Source organism: Odocoileus virginianus, chromosome 5, assembly GCF_023699985.2.
Source record: "Odocoileus virginianus isolate 20LAN1187 ecotype Illinois chromosome 5, Ovbor_1.2, whole genome shotgun sequence".
Taxonomy (NCBI): domain Eukaryota; kingdom Metazoa; phylum Chordata; class Mammalia; order Artiodactyla; family Cervidae; genus Odocoileus; species Odocoileus virginianus.
Window position 1 is genome coordinate 17761521 of NC_069678.1, and position 26406 is coordinate 17787926.

Genomic DNA, 26406 nt, shown 5'->3' on the forward strand with positions numbered 1-26406 from the left:
ACTTGGTGGGCTTTTTTCATGTTCCTTTAGCTGTTGGGTATTTCTCTGCCTTTTCATGTTTAGATTGCTGTGTCTGGAGTGGGCTTTCTGTATTCTTGTGGTCTGAGGTTCCTTTTTATTGTGGAGGTTTCACCCAGTGGGTAGGGTTGGACGATTGGTTTGTCAAGGTTTCCTGGTTAGGGAAGCTTGTGTCAGTGTTCTGGTGTGTGGAATTGGATTTCTTCTCTCTGGAGTGCAATGGAGTGTCCAGTAATGAGTTTTGTGATGGGTCTCTGTGTTAGGTGTGACTTTGGAGAGCCTGTATGTTGAAACTCAGGTCTATGTTCCTGCGTTGCTAAAGAATTTGCGTGGTATGTCTTGTACTGGAGCTTATTGGCTCTTGGGTGGTGGTTGGTTTTGGTGTAGGTATGGAAGCTTTTGGATGGTCTCTTATTCCTTAATGTTCCGTGTAGTCAGGAGTTTTCTGGTTTTCTCAGGATTTGGGCTCAAGTCTCCTGCCTCTGGATTTCAGTTTTATTCTTCCAATAGTCTCAAGGCTTCTCCAACTATACAGCACTGACAATAAAACTTCTAGGTTAATGGTGAAAAGATTCTCCACCGTGAGGGACAACCAGAGAGGTTCACAGAGTTACATGAAGAATAGGAAAGGGAGGAAGGAGATAGAGGTGAGCAGGAGGAGAAAAAGGGGACTCAAGGGGAGAGAGACAGATCTACGCAGTTATCTGTTCCCAAAGTGTTCTCCATAGCCCAGACACCCACAAAGATTCACAGAGTTGGATTGGGAAGAGAAGGGGAATGGAGGAAATAGAGGTGTTCTGAGGTAGAAAACAGAGAGTCAAAAGTGGGAGAGTATCATCACACTCCTGAATAGAAATGGGAACTGAATTTTGGATTCTTAAATGACCAAAATTTATATCACATACTACTGAAAAACAAAGATTGAAAATCTAGTGTAGAGGTTAGACTCTTTGAAATACAATATTTAAAAACAAAAACACAAAAAAAATTTAGAACTGTATATGAGGTTCAGTTTAAAAATAGGGTTTCTCTCTCTCTCTTTTTTTTTTTTGGCAAGGTTATAGTGAAATGAAAATGAAAGTTAAGGAATAATAGAGGAGTATTAGAGGACTCTAAAAGGAAATAGGAGAGAAAAACAAGAAAAAGAAAAAAAAAAGAAAAAAATTTTTTTTCTCCTAATTAAAAAAATCATAAAAATATATGAAAATGAAAGTTGAGGAGTAATGGGGGAGTAATAGGGAATTATAAAAGAAAATAAAAGAGAAAAAATAAAAAAATTTAAAAAAAAAGGAAAGAAAAAAAATTTTTTTTTTAATTAAAAAAAAAATGTACATATATATCTAGGAATTTCTCTGAGGTTGTTGCGGTCGGCGTAGGTTCAGTTCAATTTCAGATAGCTTCTTTTCTTTCCAGCTTACACTTCTCGTTATCTGTAGGCCCCTTTCCCGTGTAGTCGGTGTTACCTTCAGGGATTTTAATCTGTTGCACCGGTCCTTTCTGAAGCGGTTCCCTTTGTTTATTTGGCTTCTGTTTGCCGTCTCTTCGGTGTCTAATTTCCGCCCTGACACAGGCGGGCGGAGCTGATCTCTTATTTAGGTTCTCTAGTTCAGTTCAGTCCTGCTACGGGGAGGGCGGGGCGCTGCAGACAGATACCGCTCCGTGTGGATAGCACTCACCGTGTTCCGGCCACACTGGGTTTGCCCCGCTCACGGGTGTCTGTGCTTTCGCCGTCTACACTGCTCAGGCTCCCGGCTGCTCTATATGGAGCGGGCCCTGCGTTGAGTGCGGTTCCAGTTTTCGTGTACTCCAGAAAAGCGCAGATTCGGTTGCTCCTGCGTTTTGTGCCTTCCCCGGCCTGAGCGGTTCAGGCAGCCAGAGGCTTGGGCGCACTCTCCCGGGTGCAGCACGCCTTTTCCCTCCGCGGCGAGCGGCCCAGGCAGCCAGAGGCTTGGGCGCCCTCTCTCCCCGGGTACGGCGCGCTTTTTCCCTCCGCGGCCCCAGCACGCACCGCCAGTCGGGTCTCAGGAAGTCTTTAGCTAGAACCCGGAGGCCTGTTTGCAGTGTGGGAGGGGGTGGCTTCTCAGGGGCTAAGTTTGCCCTTTTCCCCTCCCCCGTGCCTCCTACCTCCAGCGGGGATGGGCCGGCTCTTCTCTGGAGATTCTCAGTCCCTTTGTTTTTCGAACCACCGGCAGTGTGTTCGGGCCGGTTAATTTTGACCCTTGCTATCCCACAGTTTAAAAAAGCTCCCTCCGATTGCTCTCAGGGTCTTCGGGCCGGTCCTCACCCTAAGCAATGCCGCCCGCTCCTCTCCGTTCCGCCCCGCTTGTTGCTGGCGGTTACGGGCGTCTGGGGTACTTTTCTGCTGGGAGTTGCTTTTAGGCACGTAATCTGTGGGCCTTGTTTAATTTTTCCTCCCAGTTAGAATGCAGAAAACTTCCCCTAGTCCCGCCAGTGAGAGGGTTTCCTGGTGATTGGAAACTTCCTCTATTACTCCCTTCCCGGGACGGGTCTCCGTCCGTAGCTCTTTTGACTCCCTTATTATCGTTTATATTTTGTCCTACCTCCCTTCGAAGACAATGGGCTGCTTTTCTGGGCGCCTGATGTCCTCTGCTAGCGATCAGAAGTTGTTTTGTGAAATTTGCTCAGCGTTCAAATGTTCTTTCGATGAATTTGTAGGAGAGAAAGTGGTCTCTCCGTCCTATTCCTCCGCCATCTTGGCTCCTCCTCTCTGGGTCATTCTTAAGTGACTAGGTGGCCACTTTCAAAATATGATTTTTTAAAAAATTTATTTTCTTATTGAAGGATAATTGCTTTACAGAGTTTTGCTGTTTTCTGTCAAACCTCAACATAAATCAGCCATAGGTATACATATATCCCCTCCCTTTTGAAGCTCCCTCCCATCTCCCTCCCCATTCTACCCGTCTAGGATGATACAGTGCCCCTGTTTGAGTTTCCTGAGCCATACAGCAAATTCCTGTTGACTATCCTTCATTTGCCTTTCCTACTGTTCTTTTCCCCTTGTAGTTAATCTTTAATGTATATAGAAAATATGATTTTTGATAGATCCACTTCTTGGTATATTCATGTATATTTAGTCTAAGCAAAGATGACTAGATGGCCAGTATGTTTCTAGATCAGTTGTTCTCAATTTGGGGGTTCTCAGTCAGTAGGAAGATTTTTCCCTGCAAAAATATCTGGTAATGTCAGGAAGCATCTTTGATTGTCGTGACCAGGGACAGGGAATGTGCTACTGGCATCTAATGGGCAGAGGCCAGGGATGCTGCTAAACATCATACGATGTACAGAACAGTCCGCCATATCAAGCAGTTATCTGAACCAAAATGTCAATAGTGCTGCAGTTGAGAAACCCAATCTAGATTTGCTCCACAAGGGGAAGTTGAAGAAATTCAGGGGAGGCAATAACTTTGGCAGTGACACAAATTAATCCTTTAAAAATTGTTTCTTCTCTGTGTGGAGTGTGACTCCTGACTTTTCCCCTAGGAAAAGGACAACCTCGCAGTTCATCAAATCAAACCAGCCACCTTCAAGCTTTACAACTATAGCGATAGAGACACAAGGTTGTGGAACCTGTTTTGCCACATTGCTATGTTACATATTCTCTGGGTAACAAAGATGAAAGTACAATTTCTTGGGTGGACTGTCTGTATTTTACTCTTTCCAGGAGGTAGAAACAGAATCTTGAGGAAGAGAAGAAACTTACTGTAGTCAGTGGTTTCACAGTCAGCATATGGACTCTTTATCAATCAGATCCTGGTTGTGTGACTACGGTAAGTGTCCTAAGGAAGCTTAAGGTTACGCCCAGTTTATTTCAGAACCCCAGCCCCTTAAAACTGAGAATGGGTCTGTTCCTCCTGAGTTCTCCAGAATTCAGATATGCTCAGTCAAAAGAAAACATTGGAGAAACACGGGGAAACCAGATTCTAAAGTATCAGTTTAATTTTTAATTTTTTTTTTTTAAGACTGAGGAAAAAGAAAGCTCCAGCTTAGCCACAATGCCTTAGGGGAAATCTGGGGAGCAGTAAAAGAATAATCTGAGGGGTTCTCTAGTTTTCGACTTGAATCTGGACCTGATGATGTAAGACATACACTGAATGTTATTTGAAGGATAGCCAAAAAGATTCCAAGATGTAGCCATTCTCCCAGTTAGCTCACAAGCCTTGGTAAGGGAATTTTGAAGGGATAGCCTCTTCTTTCCCTCATTTGTTTCTGCCCGTCTATCAGGTGAATTCAGCCACAGGAAAAACCCAACTGCTGGGAACTGAGCTGCTAAAAAGTCTGAGTTATAGTAAACGAGTGATTGCTCATCGCCCTGGGGTTTGCAAATCCTGATTAGCAGTTCCTCAGTTTTTGAGTATAGGCAGCTAATGAGCTTAAGACTATACACAGGTGGTATAGTGCTAAGTGTGTTTGTGTGTATGTGTGTGTGTGTGTGTGTGTGCGTGCGCCTGCCCAACATTGAATCCCACTCATTATGTTTGTGGAAGACCCAACCAAAACGATGAAAGTGGAAAATGCCAGAGGTTCAATTCCCAACCTCCCTTGGAAGTAGAACATGGACATATGACCTGGGATTGGTCGCTTGATCTTAGCTTCTCATTTAGAAACTAGAGAAGAAAAGATGAAGAATGGACCCTGGAGAAATCACTTTGGTATAGACAGTACAACAGCAGTTTGGAGTTTCCGAGTCTGGCTGAGGCAGGGAGGGAGTGGTGGAGTCTGGGTCTAGTGCTGGGAGGACAATAGGAGTACTGCCAGCACTGTCATCCCTGGGCTGGTTTTGTTATTCCGGCTGTAGTCCTAGCCACAGCCAAAGTCTCCCCGCTTCTTGCTCATTTTCAAACCATCATTTTACAGAACCTCCCAGTAGTTATGAACTAACCAGCATCTTTTCAGTAGATTCCTTTTCTATATAAAAAATTCAGTGTCAGTTCCTGTTCATCACAAATTGGAATACTACTGGAATTGGTTCTAAGAAATGAGATGCACTGAACAGCAGAACTAAAATGTGAATTGATTGACTAGAGAGGGTAAAGTATAAGGTTATGAGGACCTCAGAGTTTTGGGCCGGAAAGTTGGTGACCCCTGTTATGTAGTTGTAAGACTGCTGGCAGTTTCTTAAAGTGTTCACTGAGGTCATACAAGACCCTATCAGAAAGAAGAAGTGCTTAAATTCAAGAAGGCCTGTCTGAAACCAGAGACTAGAAGGGAAATAGGACTTCACTGGAAGAATCTCTTTCTGTCTGCAGCCTGTAGTTTAAACTATTAAGTATTCAATTAGTTGAAACTCTTAGACCAAAATATGTTAATTTTCTACTTCAGGATATGTTTAGTGGTGAGGAGAGGTGTGCAAAGATTAAGACTTGTTTGATAGAGACCCTGAAGACATGAGGCCATGGATGTAAAATGGTCTCAGAGTCAGTTTGCAGTCTTAGTTGAGGCTCCAGGTTTGTTGCTCAATGGAGTAAATAGAGAAGTAGGATTTAAAAATCATTTTGGGAAGTGAAAATCAAGTTCCTTTGTAATAGCATCACCAAACACTGGCCGATTTTCTTTAAATCCAACTGCCATTTCCACAAAACAGTACTCTTAAGAATCTTAGATTTTTTTCATTCTGTTATTCAAAGTTCAGAGACCTCAAAATCATGTTTTTAGTTTATTGACTCTTTAGCTTCCAGGTTTTACAAATAAAATACTTTAATAGCTTCTTTGATAGAATAATGTCAGAGTGTTTTACATACAATGAGGCATTCAGCCTTTACTGTCTATTCAGAGAGAGAAACAGGCACAGAGCCTTGATGAAGTCTACTTGGCGATCACAAGCAGCTCCCAGACTGAGTACGGGCAGACAAGGTGTAAGCGGTTCCAGACTCTGTGGCTGGTGGTCAGCTGTCTGAGACAGGTCCTAGGTGTCCTGTGCTGGCTTTCTGCCTTTAGCTGTCATCCAGCTGCGGCAAAAGGCAAGACACCTGAAGGTCCAGGCTGACTGCACCAGCATTATCCATTTCATCTGCCACACCCCAGAGATGTAAAGTTAGATCAACCAGCTCTCTGCTCTGAGCCTGTGCCACTCAGAGCTAAGCGCTTGGGAAGCCTCACTTCCGTATCCATGTCACAGGTAGATGTGGAAGAAGCATCACCGGGGAGCCGGGCCGAGAAGAAGGCACATATGCAGATGTCACAGAATACTTGGGATCTGGGACCAAGCTCAGTGTTTATTTTGCCTCTTCTATATTCCTTCAGAAAGTCCTTTCACTGAGTCTGTGATGTCAGCTCTCTGGAAGCGTCACACTGGCATAGACTGTGAAGGAGCCTGATTCCTGGGGGAAAACAGAACAGGTCTGTGAGTGGAGGGTCCAGCACTAGGTTTACAGGCTGTAAATGGAAAGTGTGATGCTCAGGAAAAGGAAAGGTTCTTGAGAATCAGGTAGCATTGCAACTTGCTCAGCATCTGTCACAGCTGGGTTTGTCAAGATCGTTTTGATATGAATCATTTTTAAAGTTTCTGTTGAGTTTATTTGCTTCCGATCTATGTTTTGGTTTTTGGGCCCTGAGGCATGTGGGATCTTAGCTCCCCAACCAGGGATTGATCGAATCCACATCCCCTGCATTGGAAGGCAAAGTACTAACCACCAGACCCCTGGGAAACCATAGAGCTAGAGGCAGCACTCAGGTCCCCAGGTTGTCTGCCTGCCCACAGATGGGCTACAGTTTCCTTCAAGCATATGCAAGCCAGCAGGGAGACTAGGAGAACTCACCCAGTCATCTGAGGACTGGCACTCACTTTAGAGCAGCCAAGAGAGTTCTAAAGTACCAAGTTTTAAAAAAGGGAAGATCAGTGATACCTAAAGGGAGAAGGAAGACGTGGTTCTGGTGGGAGAGAGATGGGGAGGAGATGAAGACTGTGAGCAAAGAACTCTCATAGGAGAGGAGATTCAAGAGTCAGAGACACAAAGAGACAGGAGTGGGGAATTCAGGTGGTTTTGCTGTAAAATGTGAATATATACCAAGTGCAGTGTTTCTTCCCCAAGAAAACATCATTAAAAATCTATATGATTTTTAAAGCTTTTAAAGTCAGGTTTATGTTTTTCCTTCCCTTTGGATAGGAGTGTTCTGTAACTAAACCTCAAAATGGAGACAAGGCATCCTCCCAGGCATTGCTGAGTATGTATACAGTAGGCTTGAAGGAAAATAGGTAAAAGTAGATATTTCTGTGGTCTTTTGATCCTCCATTATCTCCTAAAATGCTTTATTTAATAAAGCCCAAGTGGAGCCAAGACTTCAGCCCAGAATTTACTCCTGTTCATATAGTAAAAAGAAGATTTTTGTCAAGTAAACTTACTCCATTCTGATATTGCAACAGAATAAAACTGGTGGGCTAGGCGTCATATGCTTTACACGTTTGCAGAGCTCTACTCCTAAATATTCTGATAAATAGGGCTGAATGGAAACTAGGCATGGGCATTTTTACAAAGCTCCCCTGGCTATATGCAGCTGGAATCGAGAACTCCTGGACCCAAGATGCAATTCCTGAACTTAAGCATGCATCAGGATCACTTGGAAGATGTTGTTTTTTTAATGTGCAGATGCCTGGTGACCTGCTATAGACATTCTGATTGAACAGATCCTAGAGAGAAGTTCTCAGAATCTTTATTTTTAAGAAATATGCCAGCTGATTCTGATGTGGTCCTTAGACAGCTCTCAGAGAAACACTGGTGAAGAGACAGCGAGCAGGAACTGCACGTGAGAAGCCACGAGGGTTTTCCCAGAAGCCCTGCAGTCGAGGCTGCAGATGCTCCTTGCCACCTGCTTGCTAGGACCTGCGTTCTCCATTTCAGCTCTACACAGGTTCCACCCTTTTCCTGCCTCCACCTATCCCCTCTTTACAGAGCAACGCCTCACCTGGACGGGCTCTGGGACAGGCTCTGTGGCAGCGACGTAGATGGTGGTACAGGGGTCCTGTGCCGGCAGGGGGTCAGGTTTCTTCTGAACAGACTACAAGGGAAATAAAGTAGACAAGATGTCAGTTGAGCAGCGAGTTATTTCCATCTAATTCTGCTCATGCAGAAGCACAGAATCAAGAAGTTATGAGCTGAAAAGTTCTCTGGAGCCATTTGGTCCTTTTCAGGTGAAAACTCTCCCCTGGATTCCCTGGAACCCAATTCCCTGGTTTTTGCTTAAGGCTCCTCAAGTGACGTCTTGGAGCTTACAGCCTGTGAGCAGCCTGATTTACCATTACCACTTCTCAGCTGTGTTAAAAGTCTTCCTCATAGTGAACTGAAATTGGTGTGGCTCTTACACGGATAGCTGATGAGAATGAGATTTATACAGTATTTTAGTCTCACTTGTATCACCTAAATAGGACTTCTCTGATACTCAGACTATAAAAAATCTGCCTGCAGTGTAGGAGACCCAGGTTTGGATCCCTGGGAAGATCCCCTGGAGAAGGTAGTGGCAACACACTCCAGTATTCTTGCCTGGGAAATCCCATGAACAGAGCAGCCTGGCGGGCTACAGTCCATCTGGTTGCAAAGAGTCGGACATGACTGAGCGACTAACACACACACACACACACACACACACACACACACACACACATCACTCACAACATGCAGAGGTCCTGCTGTTCCTCACTCTCTTGGCTTCTCAGCAATTCTCTTTCCTATCTAAATATCGAGCTTAATAATAACCATACATATGCAAGTGTTTTAAGTTCACAAAGTTCTTCACATGTATCTTCCCATTTGTCTCACAACCACTCTGTATGTTAAATACTATTGTTACTCACGTTTCATAGATGAAGATGCTAAAGTCTAGAAAGATTTAGTGCTTTCTTAATGGCACATAGCAGAAGTATTAAAGCCAGGATTTTAACTTAAAGCACATGTACTTTCCATCATGCTGTTCTTCTTTGGTTACCCCAACTTATAATGACCTCTCCTTTACTTAAATTCCTTAGGTACTTAAAGTCTAATTCTCACATTATGGCACTTAACTGTACACTGTATACAAGACACTCTGTTATATTTATATGTTGCTTTTCCAAACAAGCCATCAGTTCCTGGACAAAGAGCCTATATATTTTTTTGCATTCCCTACAAAGCAGTGCTGGGCATACAAAAACCTTCAGTCGATGTTTGTTAATGTTACTTAGAATGAATTAAAATCTACAATACCAGGACAAAATCAGTGTAGGTGTTAACTGAGACCACATTTCTCTTAGATGGAGATGACATATCTGATGCCTGGAAAGTCATCCTTTCAACATACATGGGGCACTGGTGTAGGATAATGTTATACTCTCCCTTTCCTGAACATAGAGAAAGACTTAACGCTGAAGCCCATGGGTTTTATTGGGAGAGAACTTGGAATCTTGTCATCTGATGGAAGAGAGAAGAAATTGGAAAAGTTTACTAGAGGAAGAAGATTCAAGGTGTGACATGATCCTTCTTTTCATATATCTGATGAATTGCCATGTACAAGAGGAATTACATTGTTCTATAGAGTACTTTAGCTTTAAACCAAGGTTGGAAGCTTTAGGGCTAAGATTTTGATTCAGTATAATGAAGATCTTTCTAATAGTAAAAGAAAAGAAAGAAGATGTTAGTCGCTCAGTTGTGTCTGACTCTCTGCAACCCCGTGGGCTATAGCCCTCCAAGCTCCGCTATCCATGATATTCTCCAGGCAAGAGTACTGGAGTGGGTTGCCATTCTCTTCTCCAGAGGAGCTTCCTGACCCAGGGATTGAACCCAGGTCTCCTGCATTTCAGGCAGATTCTTTACCATCTGAGCCACCAGGGGAGTAAGAGGTGCTCAAACGTGGGATGAATTGTCTTGAGAGGCAGTGAATTCCCCACTACGGGAAGTGGTTGGGGTAGAGCAGGAATCCTCACACTTTAATGTGCATAAGAATTTCCTAGGGATCTTGTTAGAAGTTTGGTTCCATTTCAGAAGATCTGAGGTGGGAACTTTCTGCATTTCTAACTAGGTCCCAGGTAATGCTTTTAGTAAAAGATCATTTTAGTAAAAAGGAGCTAGCCAGCACTTTGCAAGTAATGTTGTAGAATATAATTCAAGCAGTAACTGGGTGAAATTAAAGAAGACCTAAATAAAGGAAAGGACATAACATTTTGTGAATTTAAAGTTCAGTGTTAAAACATACATGGTCTTCTCAAATTGATCAATGCAGTTCTAATTAAAATTCCAACAAAATTTTTAGGAGGATCTTGAAAATTGAATGTAAAATATATAGATGAAAATGCAAAGAACTAAAAATGGCCAAGAACTTGGAGAAGAACAAGAACAAGTGAAAAGAAAGAAAGTGTTAGTCACTCAGTTATGTCTGACTCTGCAACCCCATGAACTGTAGCTCCCCAGGCTCCTCTGTCCATAGGATTCTCTAGGCAAGAATACTGGAGTGGGTAGCCATTCCCTTCTCCAAGGGATCTTCCTGACCTAGGGATCGTACCTGGGTCTCCTGCATTGCAGGTAGATTCTTTACTATGTGAGCCACAGATTTATAATAAATCTGTAAGCACAGGTTTGTAAAGACAGTATGGTACTGGTGCAAGTGTAAAGAAATAGAACAATGCAGCAGAATAGAGAACTTCAAAATAGATCCACACATATATGGACCCTTGATTTATAATGATGTGGCACTGCAGTAGGTCAAGAACAGTCTTTTTAATATAGTCAATAGGATATCCATATGGAGAAATATAAAACAACCCATCTCATACCATACTCAAAACATTATTTTCAGGTACATAACAGGCATAAGTTTAAAAGTTAAACCACACTGTTTTTAGAAGACTATAGAAGAATATCTTCTAATATTCCTAACTGGAATATCTTCAAAATTTCTTAACCAGAATACAAAAAGTTTTATCTACAAAGGAAGAGATTACTAAATTGTTCTATGCTAAAATTGAGAATGTTCTTTTATCAAAATATATCTCTGAGAAATTTCAGAGGCAAGCCATAAGATGGGTGAAGGTATCTGCTAACATATAACTGCCAAAAAGCTAAAAATATTTAAGTATCTTATGATAATCCCACCCCAAATAGACTGAGACTCAAAGGAAAAATAAATAAGAGATTTTACAGCTGATTTAAGAAAGAGGATATTAATATGGCAATAAACAATATGAAAAATTGTTCAACTTGCTTAATAATTAGAGGATGCAGAAGAAAACTATAAAAAGGTATCCAACAGAATGACTAAAATTCAAAAGACTAATAAATAAGAAAGACTTCTTAAGTGAACAATGCAAAGAAATAGAGGAAAGCAGTAAAATGGGAAAGACTAGAAATCTCTTTAAGAAAACTGGAGATATCAAGGGAACATTTCATACAAGGATGGGCACAAGAGAGGGCAGAAATGCCAAGGAATTAAAGGAAACAAAAGAGATTAAGAAGAGGTGGCAAGAATCCACAGAATTATACCAAAGAAGTCTTAATGACCTGGATAACCATGATGGTGTGGTCACTCACCCAGAGCCAGGCAGTGTGAAATCAAGTGGGCCTTAGGAAACACTACTATGAACAGAGTTAGTGTAGGTGATGAATTCCAGGTGAGCTCTTTCAAATCCTAAAAGATGATGCTGTTAAAGTGTTGCACTCAATACGTCAGCAAATTTGGAAAGCTCAGCAGTGGTCACAGAACTGGAAAAGGTCAGTTTTCATTCCAATCCCAAAGAAAGGCAATGCCAAAGAATGTTCACACTACCACACAATTGCACTCATTTCACATGCTAGCAAGGTGAAACTTGCTAGAGAATGTCCAGATGTACAAGCTGGGTTTAGAAAGGCAGAGGAACTAGAGATCAAATTGCCACATTCATCAGACATTAGAGAAAGCAAGGGGATTCCAGAAAAGCATCTACTTCTGCTTCACTGACAATGCTAGAGCCTTTGACAATGTGGATCATGACAAACCATGGAAAATTCTTAAAGAGGTGGGAATACCAGACTACTTTACCTGTCTGCTGAGAAACCTGTATGCAGATCAAGAAGCAACAGTTAGAACTGGACATGGAACAACGGACTGGCTCCAAATTGGGAAAGGAGTACATCAAAGCTATATATTGTCACCCTACTTATTTAACTTATATGCAGAGTACATCATGAGAAATGCTGAACTAGATGGAATTACAAGCTGGAATCAAGATTGCCAGGAGAAATATGAACAACCTCAGATATGCAGATGATAACACTCTAGTGGCAGAAATAGAAGAAGGAACTAAAGAGCCTCTTGATGAAGGTGAAAGAGAAGAGTGAAAAAAGCTGGCTTAAAACTCAACATTCAAAAAGCTAAGATCATGGCATCTAGTCCCATCACTTCATGGCAAATAGTAGGGAAAAGTGGAAGCAGTGACAGATTTTATTTTCTTAGGCTCCAAAATCGCTGCAGGTGGTGATTGCAGCCATGAAATTAAAAGACACTTGCTCCTTGGAAGGAAAGCTATGACAAACCTAGATAATGTATTAAAAAGCAGAGATATCACTTTGCCGACAAAGGTCCATATAGTCAAAACTATGGTTTTTCCATGTATGTGTGTGAGAGTTGGACCATAAAGAAGGCTGAGTGCTAAAGAATTCATGCTTTTAAATTGTGGTGCTAGAGAAGACTCTTGAGAGTTCCTTAGGTTGCAAGAATCAAACCAGTCAGTCCTAAAGGAAATCAATCCTGAATATTCATTGGAAGGACTGATGGTGAATCTGAAGCTCCAATACTTTGGCCAACTAATGCAAAGAGCCAAACCATTGAAAAAGACCCTGATGCTGGGAAAAATTGAAGGCAAAAGGAGAAGTGGGTAGCAGAGGATAAGATGGTTAGATAGCAACACTTACTCAATGGACATGAATTTCAACAAACACCAGGATATAGCAAAGGACAAGGAAGCCTGGCATGCTATAGTCCATGGTACTGCAAAGTGTCAGACACAATTTAGTAATTGAAAAACACCACCACCAAGTTTTGATTAGAATGTGTAACAGCAGAAACTCTGGTATACAGGTGTAAAAAAGTAAATTGATATACATGTTTTGAAATACAGCTTGGCCTTGTCTAGTCAATATGAAGACATATATACTGTATGACTTAGCAATTCTACCTCTAGACATATCCTCAACAAAAAATATGTGCACGTATCTACCAAGAAGCGCACATATGAATACGAATAGCTGTATTTTTCATAATCCCTCAGACTAGAAACGAAGTAAATGTCCATCAATAGTTAATTGGAATAATAAAAACTCTAGTATATGCATACATTGGTATTCCATAAAGCAATGAATATGAATGCATTGTATCTAAGTTCAAAGACATGGATGTATCTTATAAAGGTAATACTAAGCAAAAGAAACCAGACATAGGGGGAAAAATACTGTAGGATTCCATTTTTATAAAGTCCAAAAAAAGAGTAAACTTTATTTTTAGGAAGTCAGGATACGGAATCTTTGAGGAGGAGAGAGAAGAGAGTGATTAGGAGACATACAAGGGGGTCTTCTAGGGGTCCGGATGATGTTCTGTTCCTTGATCTAGGGGTTAGTTTTATGGTCCTAAAAGACTCAATACTGAGAGATATAATTTCTCCTCAAATATAATAGATGTGCGACTCAGTGCAATCCTAATAGGGTTTTTCCTCATTTTGTGATGCTTGAGAAGCTGATTCTAAAATATATATGAAAGCACAAAGTGATAAGGATAGTCAAAACTCTTGAAGGAAAACAAGATGAGAAGACTTTATTAGATATGAAGATGGGATAATTCATTGAACTGACACTTTATAGATTGTGTATTGTTTAGTATGTATGTCATGCTGTTAATCACTCAGTCATGTCCGACTCTTTGCAATCCCATGGACTGTAGCCCACCAGGCTCCTCTGTCCATGAAATTCTCCAGGCAAGAATACTGGAGTGGGTTGCCATTTCCTCCTCCAGGAGATCTTCTGAACCCAGGGATTGAACCCAGGTGTCCTGCATTGCAGGCAGATTCTTTACCATCTGAGCCACCAGGAAGTAAAAAGAGAGATGCTATCAAAATGGGATAGAATAGATAGGGAAGGCACCATGGTAAACTTGAACCTGATTACCTGAAAGTGTAAAGGCTAAAGAGGTTGCTCTTGGGACTCATGTATTTAAAGGGAGTTTGGTTCTCAATGGTGGTCATGGCCTGGGTAATAAATCCTCCAGGCCTCTAGGGGACAGCAGAAAGAAGATTTTTGTCCAAGAATTAATCTCTGGTTTACAGAAATGCATTTACAGTCATCTGATGCAATTTCCCAAGGTGTTAATCAAAACTGTATTTACCTTCACATCTTTTACTCAAGAATTTGCCTTCCCCTATAGCCTAAAGGCCAGATTCTGGCTTATACATCACTTAGAATTGCTTTCAGTTCTGAAAAACTATAATATCTTCATCAGTTCAGTTCAGTCACTCAGTTGTGTCCTTCTTTTTGCGATCCCATGCATTGCATCACGCCAGGCTTCCCTGTCCATCACCAACTCCCAGAGACAAAATATCTTCATATCTAACCATTATCCTTTAGCCACCCTCTTACTTCTAACATATCTGCTCTTCAACTTTATCTTGACTCTTTTTTAAAATCCATCTCTTCCTGGAGAAGGAAATGGCAACCCACTCCAGTATTCTTGCCTGAAGAATCCCATGGACAGAGGAGCCTGGTGGGCTACAGTCCACTGGGTCGCAGAGTCGGATATGACTGAGCGACTTCACTTTCACTTTCACTTTCAACCCTCAGCTGAGAAGACTTTCAGCTCTTGTGTTTGCAATTGATTGTTTTCTTGAGTTCTCAAAGACCTGTGATCATATTTTTTTTTTAAGTTGCCTGTTTTCTAATTGCATCACTCTGCACACTGTTGCCTAATAATATGTGGTATTTAGAAGGCCTTAATTATTTTGAGCAGCCATTGCCTGTATTTTCTTAGCACCTCCTTGGTTTTCTTACGTGAACTCATCTGACAGGGAAATGCACCTTTTTTGTTTGCCCCCTCTGCATACTGGACCATCTGAGTCAGTGTTCTAACTAATCCCTGATGGTCTCTGAGCTACTGTTCTACCAGACAGCAGTTATGTGCTTCAGGAATTTTTTGGTAGAATTGGTCTTATTAGGAGACTCTTGGTGTCACCTTTGTTATCTTAAAAGCTGGTCCCTTTGCTGGGGCTCTTAATTTTTTGAAAACTTGATGCTATTTCAGCTGAAAAAAATCAGCAAGGCTATTTAAAAAATTAAGGGAAGCCATTTAAGAAATTGAAAAGTAATCACAAACAACATTGGGTAGTTGTGACTTTCAGTTCTGTATCAGTTGAATTTTTGTGCTCTTTTCCCTGTGTATGTGTGGTTCAATTTTTCTCCAATAAAACTTTTTATTAAAAAAAAAAAACAACAACCATTTCTTCCATTTCAATCTAACCATCGCTCCATCACAGTTCTGCTTTCATCTCCTGCCTACATATCCTCTTCCATCTGCCAGCCACTCTCTAGGCAAAATCCTCAAGATCCTCCTTCTTTATCTCTTTGATGTTTGCAAACTCTTAAACTCGGGTCAGACCATCACGTCACACAAAAGCCTTTCTCAACCATTCCCTCTCTCTTCAAGCTGCATCCTTTTCCTTAGAGAAGGAAAGAGTTTGATAACATGGAACTGTAAACTCCTAAAATGCCAGAGGGGGAAGGAGCCATACATTACATGTTTCTAGTGTCCTCATTTTTTTCCTATGAAGAAACAGATAGCTAGAAAAGAAACCAGTATTTCCCATCATTTCAAATAATAAATCATCCCATCTGACACTGAAGTTTAATGCCGTTTTAGAGAGCTCTTGTTGTTGCCTTCTGCTTTCCAAATTTCTTCTGCTTCATAACTCATGTAGAACAATGAATGTCAGACATGAAAAGTGAACTGGTTGGCCAGGGAGTCCATGGGAAACATGACAGGTTCACCCCAGACAAAGAAAGTATAGAACTTACACCTGATTTCTGGACTTGGGCATAGATAGTAAGGCTTTTTGCTTCCATTGTTGGCTGGCAATTGTCTGTTTTACCTGGGGAAAAGAAACCATAATGGTTATCTCTCGCTCTAGTTTCCAGCATGAACTCTCTGCTCAGATTTCTCTGGTCTTTGCATCTCGATGCATACCCACCTACCCCAGGAGTACCACAGAAAAGAGCACTGAGCCCCGGATCCCGTGCACATTTGTCCTATGACATTAGGTTAGTCACTTGATCTCTCTGGGCCTGATGTCCCCATCTGTGAAATTAGATTGAAATACCTGCCTCTCAGGGATGTTGTGATGATTACATGAGATATTGCCTGTAAAATGTATAGGATGGTGCCTGGCACATAGTGTTACATGTAATTGTCAGGTGTAATTGATATGCCTTTTGATTATTTTGATCTCTATTGTTTGATGTGCATATCTAGTCTCCTATTAGAATTCCAAGTTTTTTAAGGGTATGGAAAGTTATTTACACCTCTTTTGTATTCTTCAGTTCATAGAGGTTCATTCACAGTTTTCTCACCTCCTTGTTTCTGGAGAACCTGGTAGATGTGTAGTGGGAGGGGTATAAGACGGATGATCTGCCAGGGACTATTTGGAATAAAGCTGCCATGTCATTCTAATGCCTACCATCTTTTTTTTTTTTTCCCCCCTCAAAGTCCAGGGCCTCTGAAAATTAATATGTTGCAGAACATTTAAATTTTTAAATAGTTTTAAACTTTTTTCTTTTTAAATCTATAGAAATAATTCATTGTCACAAAAATTTAAGTAGTGGAGAGCAAAAAGTACTTCCTCCTTCCTCCTTCACCCAGTAACCAGTATGATTTCATTCTCGGAAGTAATAGTTTTAACAGTTTGATGTATCTCCTTCCAGATGAACTCTGTACAATAGAACTTCATCTTTGATGATGGAAATGTTCCCTATCAGCAATCTAATATGGTAGCCACAATTCTCAAGTGGCTACTGAGCACTTGAACGGAGGCTAATGCAACTGAGGAATTGAACCTTCAGTTCAACTCTTCAATTTTAAATTGCTTTCAATATGCTATGACAAAGAATATACATAAATGTATAACTGAATCACTGTGCTATACAGCAGAAATTAACACAACATTGTAAATCAACTATACTTCAATAAAAATTTTAAAACAAATACATGTAAATCCATGGCTAATTCATTTCAATGTATAACAAAAACTACTGTAATGATGTAAAGTAATTGGCCTCCAACTAATAAAAATAAATGGAAAAAAAATAATTCTAACTAATTTAAATTTAAACAGCCATATGCGGCTGGTGACCAACAAATTAGACAATGTGGTTCTGGACACTTGTATATATTTTTTCAATGCAAATATGGTCATTCCATACACACTTCTCTGCAATACGACCTTCTCCCTTACCATATATTGAGGACCTTTTCCTTGCTAAAGCAGTAGATCGATCTCATTCTTTCTGATGTTTCAAGGTATGCTTTGCATGCATCATGAAGTAGTGAGAATGATGGAGGGAAAAAACAGAAGCAAGGATGCCTGTTTTGGGGACTATGGCAAAGTCTAAGCCAAAGCAATAGGGCTTAATGCAGAGGAACTCACAGTCTTTAGGGAAGACTTATTTTAACACCAGTTACTTTATTCTCTTAAAAATCTAGACATGTCTCTGAGGAAATAACACTTAGGAAAGGTATATCTTTATTTGGAAGGAAAAGGCCTTGTGTGTATGTTCGTGATAAAGGTGGCAGAACGTGCTGCTTGAGGGTGTGACCCTTGGGGAGGAAATGATGGGCAGCCCCAGGAGAAGCTCAGAGAATTCAAAGAAACCAAAATATGGTTTTCCTGTGTGGGTGTGGGCATGGAGTGCTTACTTACCCGGTGGTTGCAACTTCCCTTTTTTGGTCTGAGTGGAGTGTGCATGTGTTTGGATATGGGAATGGAGAATAGAGATTGGGATGATTGGAGGAGATAACAGAGGGCTTGCAAGTTAGTTCTGTGAAAGACATCATTTCAGTTCAAATCCAGGGTGTCTGTACAGTTAGAACCCTCACTCAGCACTGACCTCAGTGTTGTAGGGGAACAGAGAGGGTACAGAATAACCTTAAGGACTTTCAGTCTTTCATGTCAGCTCACGCTGAAAATTATAGTAGAGGGGACAGTCTTAAACAGTCAGAGAGATGCAAAAGGCTGAACGCTGCTTCTCAAAAAGACTGCTGGATCAAGATAACCCAGTTTCGTGCTTTTTTCCCTCAATGCAGGGACAAGTTTTCATGAGCCAGCTCAACTCTAGTCACTGAGACCTTAGGATCTAATGAAAAAGTTCTTGGCCTTAGAATTGGGGCATCTACCTTCTAGTCCTCATTAGTTGTGTGGCATTAGATAACACATGTCATCTCAATGGATCTCTTCTCCTACCATCACTGTAAGATAAAGGAGTGGACTGTCTACTATTCTTTTTCAACTCTTACATGCGGCAATAAGTTGTCTTATGTCACTCCAACCTCAAGCATTGATACTTTAAATCCGCTCTGTGTGTTCTTCCCAGAGCCTTCCAGTGCTGCCCTCTTCTGGCAATAGGATTTAAATAGTAATGCCTACGTTAAAAACTTTATTTCTCTATGTAAGTATGTATCCATCCATCTATTTATCCATCTATCATGCATCACTTATCAGTGCTTTCTGGTATTGACTCTTGAATCCCCACAAAAATGCCATGAAGTATGTATTATTATCCCCATTTTGCAGAGGAGAAGTTAGATTATTTGTTTGATCACAGAACTCGTAAGTGGCAAAGTCTCTATTTGAAGGCTAAAATCTCTGTTCTTACCCAATGTACCTCCTGGGCCCAGAATTTCCAGAGAGTCCATTTGAAAACCTTCACATGGACTGCATTCTGGAAATGACACTGGTAGATGTGGCTAATAAAATCTCTTGAACAAAGTCTTATGGGGTTACAGTAATTAAGTATAGGTTTTAACCACAGATTTAAGGCAAGATTTTTGTGTGTTCCTGGCTTACAAAGAATACACAGTGATTAGAAACAAGGATGGGTACGTGTGTTGGGAAAAGTGATAGAGAATTACTGTGGGGTGAGGAGCACTATTCCCTTCAGAGGTGATAGCAGGATGTAGTTGAGGAAAGAGTGTGGATTAGGATCCCAGGACCTTTGCCAGCAGGGTTAATGCAGGCACGAATCTTGGTTTTCTCACTGCTAGTATTTCAGTGCTTCTTTATCATCTTAGCCAAAAGTGGTTACCGGGCCTCATCCCCATAAGCTTTCATCACGATGACTGTCTGAATCACCCCACCCCCTCCCAGTTCCTCCATAGCTACCTCTTAGATGGAGGAAATGAGACAAGGTAGGTGGCCTGCTATGACCTAGATAATTTTATATAAGCAAAACCAACAGCAGAGTGCTGAGGTAGGGCTTTTCCAAGAAGGTTATATGTGGAGAACACCAATCTGCTTGAGAATGACATTGGCCATCAGATCAGTTGTGTGAAGATCAGGTTCTGTCTTCCTCACGGGCAGACCAGCCCGGGGACCTGTCCTGATTGTGGAGCAGGAGCTTCTGCGGCTGGTGTGGGCGGGTGGGGGGTAGTGTGGCAGAGGAGAGCACATGGCCTTGAGATATTGAATCACAGGACAACGTGGAGGAGAAGCCAGGAGATACTAACGCTAGACATTGAAACTTCAAGGGAGTCATTGGACCGTAATTGTTTCAGTCTACCCTGGGTGACTTTCCATTAACTATTTAGTTTGGCTTTAAGTGACCTCATGGATTGCACACTTGACCAAGGTGAGTCAGAATATGTGCTAAATCATAGTAAAGTGTGTTCCCTCTGCTGTCTTCTGATGACCTGTGGGCCTTCCCAGAGGAACATACCCTGGCAGTGGGAACACACAGCTGCAGTTCTGATTCCCTCACCAACCACCTGGGTGAGCTTGCAGGAGTCACTTAGCCTCTCTGTGCCTTGGTTACCCCATTGCTAATTCACCTGGAAACAACTATCCCCTCCTTTTCTCAGAGACGTATCTTAAGCATAAAAAGAAATTATAGAAAGGTTTCAACCCTTGGGTAAAAACATCTTACTATAAGGTTCTTTTGATCAGTCAGTAGATATAGCTTCACTTGAACAAGATCCAAGACTCCTCTGAATTCTGCTCCTAGTTTCAGCCTCTTATCTTCAGCATCCTATACACACTTCAGCTGCAGTGCTTGTCATACTGAATTTAAATTATCTGTGTAATGTCTCCTATGTTATATACCTGTGGTTCATCTTTCCTTTCATCCCTATAGACTAGCGTGGGGGGATCAAGCAAGACATGTTGAATGAGGCTGAATTAAGCAAGGTTTCAGGATATGTTTATTTAGTGTTTTTGCAAAGGTGCTTGTTTCCTGCAGAAAGCCAAACTGGTGAGAGCAAGTGCTTGTGGGGAGAGCTCCCTGCTTACCACAGGGAGTCTGATAAGAATCTCTGTTGTCAGACACCTACCTCTTCTTCTCAACAGTAGTATCACCACTTGGAGAATCATGATAATGCCAACGATGCCCCCTAAGAAGAGCCCGGCATATAGTCCCCATTGTCTTGATTCTGAAAAAAAAAAAAAAAAAAGTTAAAGGGCAAACTCAAAAGCGCTGTGAGTTTAAAAACATCCCACGCAGAAGTGGGGAGACCTAGCCTCATGTTTTCTGCCTATGTTCCTTCTCAAGAGAGACATTAATTCTCATGGCTTTAGAGATCAAATTTAGCCCACTGAAGAGTTCCAGATCTGTTTCCTTATCCTGATTTCTGTCACTATACTTGACTTCCAGCCTCCTAGTTTTTGTAAAGACTCTTCTATTCAGATGTTTTATTTTTCATTTCACTTTACCTATTTTACCACGTGACTACCTGATGCTGGGAGGGATCGGGGGCAGGAGGAGAAGGGGACGACAGAGGATGAGATGGCTGGATGGCATCACCGACTCGATGGACTTGAGTTTGAGTAAACTCCAGGAGTTGTTGATGGACAGGGAGGCCTGGCGTGCTGCGATTCATGGGGTCACAAAGAGTCGGACACGACTGAGTGACTGAACTGAGCTGAACTGAAAGCTAAACTTATCTTTGTTTTTTCCTAAGTCAATTTCTCTACTAGGTCTCTCTGTTTTTAAATTTCTAATGTGTCCTGTATCCATTTCAGTAAAAAGAACATGATGGCTCCACATGCTGTCCCCATACTCCCACATAGTTCTCATGAGACCCCAGGAGGAAGGAGGATCTACCTTGTTTTTAAAATAAACACAGTAGTGCTATTATTGTCCTTCCATGCAAATAATTGTATTGAACCAACTAGACCTGAACTGAAAGAAAAGCATGTAGTTTTCTTCTGAATCACTGGAGTACCAGTCACTAAGTTAAAAATCAGAGAGCCAGTTTTCATTGCTTTCTCTCCTCTCCCTCCTTTACCAAATCCTTCTGAACCAGGAGCAGAGTCTTAGTAAATAAGACATTTAGCTCAATAAGATAATAATAGATAATTACTGAGCATTTACAATGGACCAAGCATTTTTAGTGCATCTTGTCTATTAATGCATTTAATCCTCAAAGCAATCCTATGAGGTAGATACTCATTACTCGCATTTTGTGGATAAGGAAGAGGGCACAGAGATCCTTGAGAACTATAGGTCGGTCTAAGAGTAGAAACATGGCTGAATATTGAAGACAGACTTCTTGGAGAGTCAGGGAGATGTATGGGCTTAGGGTTAAGTTACATCAGGGTAATGAACAGTGGCAGACAACCCAAAGCACTAGGGTTCCAAGTGAAGTAATAGCATTCACATTCTAAATAGAAAGACGAGTAATTTGTAAAGATGATTGTGGAATCAGGCTGTTTGTTGTTAAATCTGTGATGGATTTGTTGGGAAGTAACTGATAGAAAGGAATAAGTAGGGGACAGAAGGGCAGGTTACTTACAGACACAATTCAGACATTTACAAAGTTGGCCAGAGATATAGCCTGAAGTTGCAACAAACTGATAAAATGCATCCTGCCAAGATCCAGTTGGGCCTTCAGCCTGATAGGTGAGCAGAAGTTGCCTCCAGGGTTTGAAAAGATTTTTTTCTTTCTAGGTCTTTAACACATCAAGACATCCCAGGGAATCCCACTGAACTGGGGTTTTGTAAGCATCTTAATTATAGAGTTTCTTCCCAGAACTAAACATATTTTAACCCTGCCAGATAACAATTTAACAGTCACATGACCCCCAATCAGAAAGCAAGGGTGCAAGCAGAGTTGTAATGAGGCTTCTAAATTCACATAAAGTCTGAGATGTGAGGACAAAGTCGCGTGGGAGCTGGACTTGCCTTGTGAGCAGCTGTCACCTGAATGGCTGAGGGTTGCTGAGAGCCCACTTCACGTGTATGTGTGTGTGTATCTGAGGAACAGTGACAGATTGATTATTTAGTGCTTATGTTGCCAACACCAGAAAACTCATGGAGAAACCTTTCAAATCCCAAGATAAAGAAGCAGGGCCAGCGGCCTAAGTACCACCAGGTTTCTTCAACCCATGGGATGGACCCAGCAAACAGTTGTAGTAGCACTTAGTATTTCAAGACTGTTTCCTCTTTTTTCTTCCCTCATGTATTTTGAGACCGTCTAAAACAACAGTTAATTTAAGAACAAGCACTGCAACTACATAAGTGAATTTAAAAAATAGCATTTCTTTCAAATTTCTTTTATATAAAAAACCAATAAGGTGATGTACCTAAAACTAGAAAATAGCAAGATAGCTAAAGAAATTAATTAAAGTAAAACTAGAAAATAGAAGATGACATAAGTAACACCTGCCAAATGAGAGTTGCTTCTGTTGTGACAGCCCAGCCACCTACCTACTCACATAAACGAAACTGGGGCATATTACTGGGACTGGGGCATAACTGGCATAACTGGGGCATATTACTGGCCCAGAGGACATAATAGCAACAACTGTCTCTTTCTTTTCAGGGTCTCAGGAGGATGAAAGCTATCTGCTCCTCTTGTCCTCCTCCAAGGTCCTATACATGACCAATTTCTGCCAGGTCAGCCATATCTGAAAGGCAACCTGGTCACAGTCCTGAAAGATATTTCATAAGCCCTAATTTCCCCCCTAATCTTTGGATACAAATTGATATGAATCTATTGGAGGATTTAAGTTATAGGACCACTGACTTTTTTTTTTTAACTTTAAAGGAATTACAGAGCTTATCTGGCCCAGCTCACTCGTTTTATGTTGAGAAAACTGAGACTCAGGCAAGCATACCTAGAGTCACAGAAGAAGGCAATGGCCAAAACAGGTGAGAAGAGACCTGTAGGCTTTACAGTTTGTTTAATTCTATGGAGGTGAGGCCTCTTACAATGAGAGCAGCAGAAGGGTAGGATGCCTGGCAGACATTATGAGTCAAAAGCTCCCTGAGGTCCGAGCTCAACCCTTCACCAACCTTCATCCAACATCTGCAGGTACGCTCCATCCTCTACTTCCTCCCACTGCGCCTTCACCAGTCCCATTGCCTGCCCAGCGCTGACCCCAGGCCAGGCTTAATTCCTCTGTGTAACTTTTCCTTCCACTCCAGCTCCCATTCTCCCCTCTCCTTTGGACTCTGAAGCCCCTTGATTTATGTCCTACATCTTAAAATTATGTTTGCTGTGGACACTGTCTTCAGGGAGGGCACCTGGAGCCAGACAGATGGATTCAAATTCTGGGTCTACCACTTGATAGCTCTGTGACCTCCAGAGGCCTCATACCCTCTGGGGTCCCTGTTTCCTCAATGGCAAAACAAACATAAAAATATTCAGTTCTCAGAGTTGTTCTGATGAACCAATGAAATAACATATGGAAAGTGCTTAGAGCAATGCCTAGAATCTAGCATGTGGTACATGCATGATAAATCACTTCTGATTTATCACAACAAGGAGTTGTGTCCGACTCTTTGCAACCCTAAGAACTATAGCCCACCAGGCTCCTCTGTCCATGAAATTCTCCATCCCATGGATATTCTCCAGGTAAGAATACTGGAGTGGGTTGCCATGCCCTCACTCCAAGGGATCTTCCTAACCCAGGGATCAAGCCTGCATCTCCTGCATTGGCAGACGGGTTCTTTACTATTAGCACCACCTGGGAATCCTGAGGCAAGTGGAATTGATGATTATTCACCACATTCTTCCCAGGTGTAGCTTCTACACTTGGTGCTCATCTTTCTGGTGCTCTTATTCAATTATCATATGCATATGGAAACTAAATGTCATGGACTCTATGCCTTTGGGAATTTAAATAAATATGGACAGAAAGCTACTTTTACAGCTTGTGGGGGTCAGGCTGACCATGATCTCTTTAATTTCTATCAATAACTTCCTATAATCCCATGAGTTTTCTCTGCTGCAGCCCTTTAGTCTGAGCTGTCTCGAGTGTGAGGTTCAGTGCCGTCACCAGTTTCCACACACACAAAAAATAAAACAAAACCAAAAAACCTATACTAAGAATTCTGTTGGGGGACTTCCCTGGTGATTCAGTGGTTAAGACTCTATGCTTCCACTGCAAGGGGCATGAGCTCAGTAGCTGGTCTGGTAATTAAGATCCTGTATGCTGTGTGGTGTAGCAAAAACAAACAAACAAAAAGAATGTTGTGGGTTCAAATCCTCTACTGTATGTAGACTTGACAGTTCACAAAGAGCAGATTCCATCGTGAAAAGGGAAGCTTTCTAACACATGAGAGGCTCAGACCCTATCTTTCTCTTCCTATATCTGCACAAGCAACACCTTCCCCCATTATAACACAGAAGTATTTAACCTACAGCTGGATTCTTTGCAGGAGGGAGGTCTTATCTTCTGCTTTCCATAAAGAGCACCTTACACTCTTCATAAAGCATTTATGAAGCTCTTTATCCTAAAGAAACTCTGTTCCTTCCCCAAAAGGAATTCTAGTAGTGGTTTCTTTAATATGATCATGTTTTTCTAACCCAGTCAGGTGTAGGAATCCTATCTAGATGGTAAACTCCTTGAAGGTAGATCCTGTACCTTATGCTTCACATGCATTCCCCTTTCCACATGACACAGTAGAGGGCAGGGGGCACTCAATATACACATGATGGGCAAGTGATTTAAGTTAAATTAAATTAGGAGCCATAGCATGAAGCTGGGAGAAGACTGTCATATACCTTTGGCTAAGAATTATCAGAACTCTAGGTTCTGGTAATTCAGTGGTAAAGAATCCACCTTCCAGTGCAGGAGACACAGGAGATGCAGGTTTGATCCCTGGGTTGGGAAGATCCCCTGAGGGAGGAAATGACAACCCACTCTAGTATTCTTGCTGGGAAATTCCATGGACAGAGGAGCGTGGAGGGCCACAGTCTGTGGGGTGCAAAGAGTTGGACATGACTGAGCATGCATGCACATACACAAAAGTATAAGAAGGTCTCAGAAGGAACTCAGGGTCACCTTCTGAATGGCCCAAGGCAGGAGTAGAAGAGAACAATCAATGACCTACTTGGCAGTGCTTTTTTATAGCCAAATGGAACCAGAAAGGAGGTGTGCATCTGTGCTCTCAGCACCATCTGTGTTCCCATTTTCAAACAACCACTTCCTGTGGCAGAGACTCTGGCTCTTTTTGCTCTCCCTCTTTTTTGCTCAGTCATATAGTGAGGCCCCTCAGGATGACAATGCTCAGAAATCAGACCAATATTGTTCTGGGGTCCACAGGTCCCATTCTTCATCTAAAAAGAATCCTTATCTGAACAGTCTTCTTTAAAAAAAAATTCATTAAAAAAATCTTTATTGAATTTGTCACAACATTGTTGCTGCTTTATGTTTTGGTTTTTTGGCTGAAGGCACATGGGATCTTAGCTCTCCAGCCAGGGATCAAACCCACAGCCCCTGTGTTGGAAGGCAAATTCTCAACCACTGCCAGAAGTCCCTGAACATTCTTCAAGAGGAGAGTTAGGACTTTCCCCTTCCATGGAACCTCTTAGAGATAGCTGAGCAGGCTGGTTGAGAACTCCAGAGCCATTTATGAAGAGTTCTTTGCATGAGTTTCCAACCTTTAGTCTTCTATTTGATTGGCTATGGTTTAAACCTGACAACTTGGCAGGTAGCTACGCCTCTAAGGAAAAGGCTGAAGGGCCTTTTTTTATTTATCTCTGAAAGTCTGCTGCCACAGAAACACAAAAGTCTCTTTCAAGTCCCCAAACTCTAATTGTTTAAGGGAGATAAAGAAGAAAATAAAAAGAATCTGAGAAACAAATGTAGCTCACCCCAGGAGATACTGAGATGCTAATGTAACGGTCTGAGAGTGCCATATCTCTTTCCTGCCTTTCATGTGGTTCTGTCAGTAAGGCCGTCTG

General features: G+C 41.6%; 1 protein-coding gene across 2 annotated transcripts in view; it reads right to left on the minus strand.

Moving 5' to 3' along the window:
* Positions 1-5679: 5679 nt before the first annotated feature.
* The window catches only part of SLAMF1 (signaling lymphocytic activation molecule family member 1), a 40427-nt gene continuing 19700 nt past the window's right edge, over positions 5680-26406 (minus strand). For both annotated transcript variants that reach the window (XM_020915661.2, XM_020915662.2), the window contains exons 4-7: positions 20548-20646; positions 16029-16102; positions 7939-8031; positions 5680-6356 (exon numbers count right to left, since the gene is read on the minus strand). In XM_020915661.2, the coding sequence (XP_020771320.1) occupies positions 6306-6356; positions 7939-8031; positions 16029-16102; positions 20548-20646 (317 nt within the window). In that variant the 3' untranslated portion in view covers positions 5680-6305. The remainder of the gene's footprint in view (positions 6357-7938; positions 8032-16028; positions 16103-20547; positions 20647-26406) is intronic.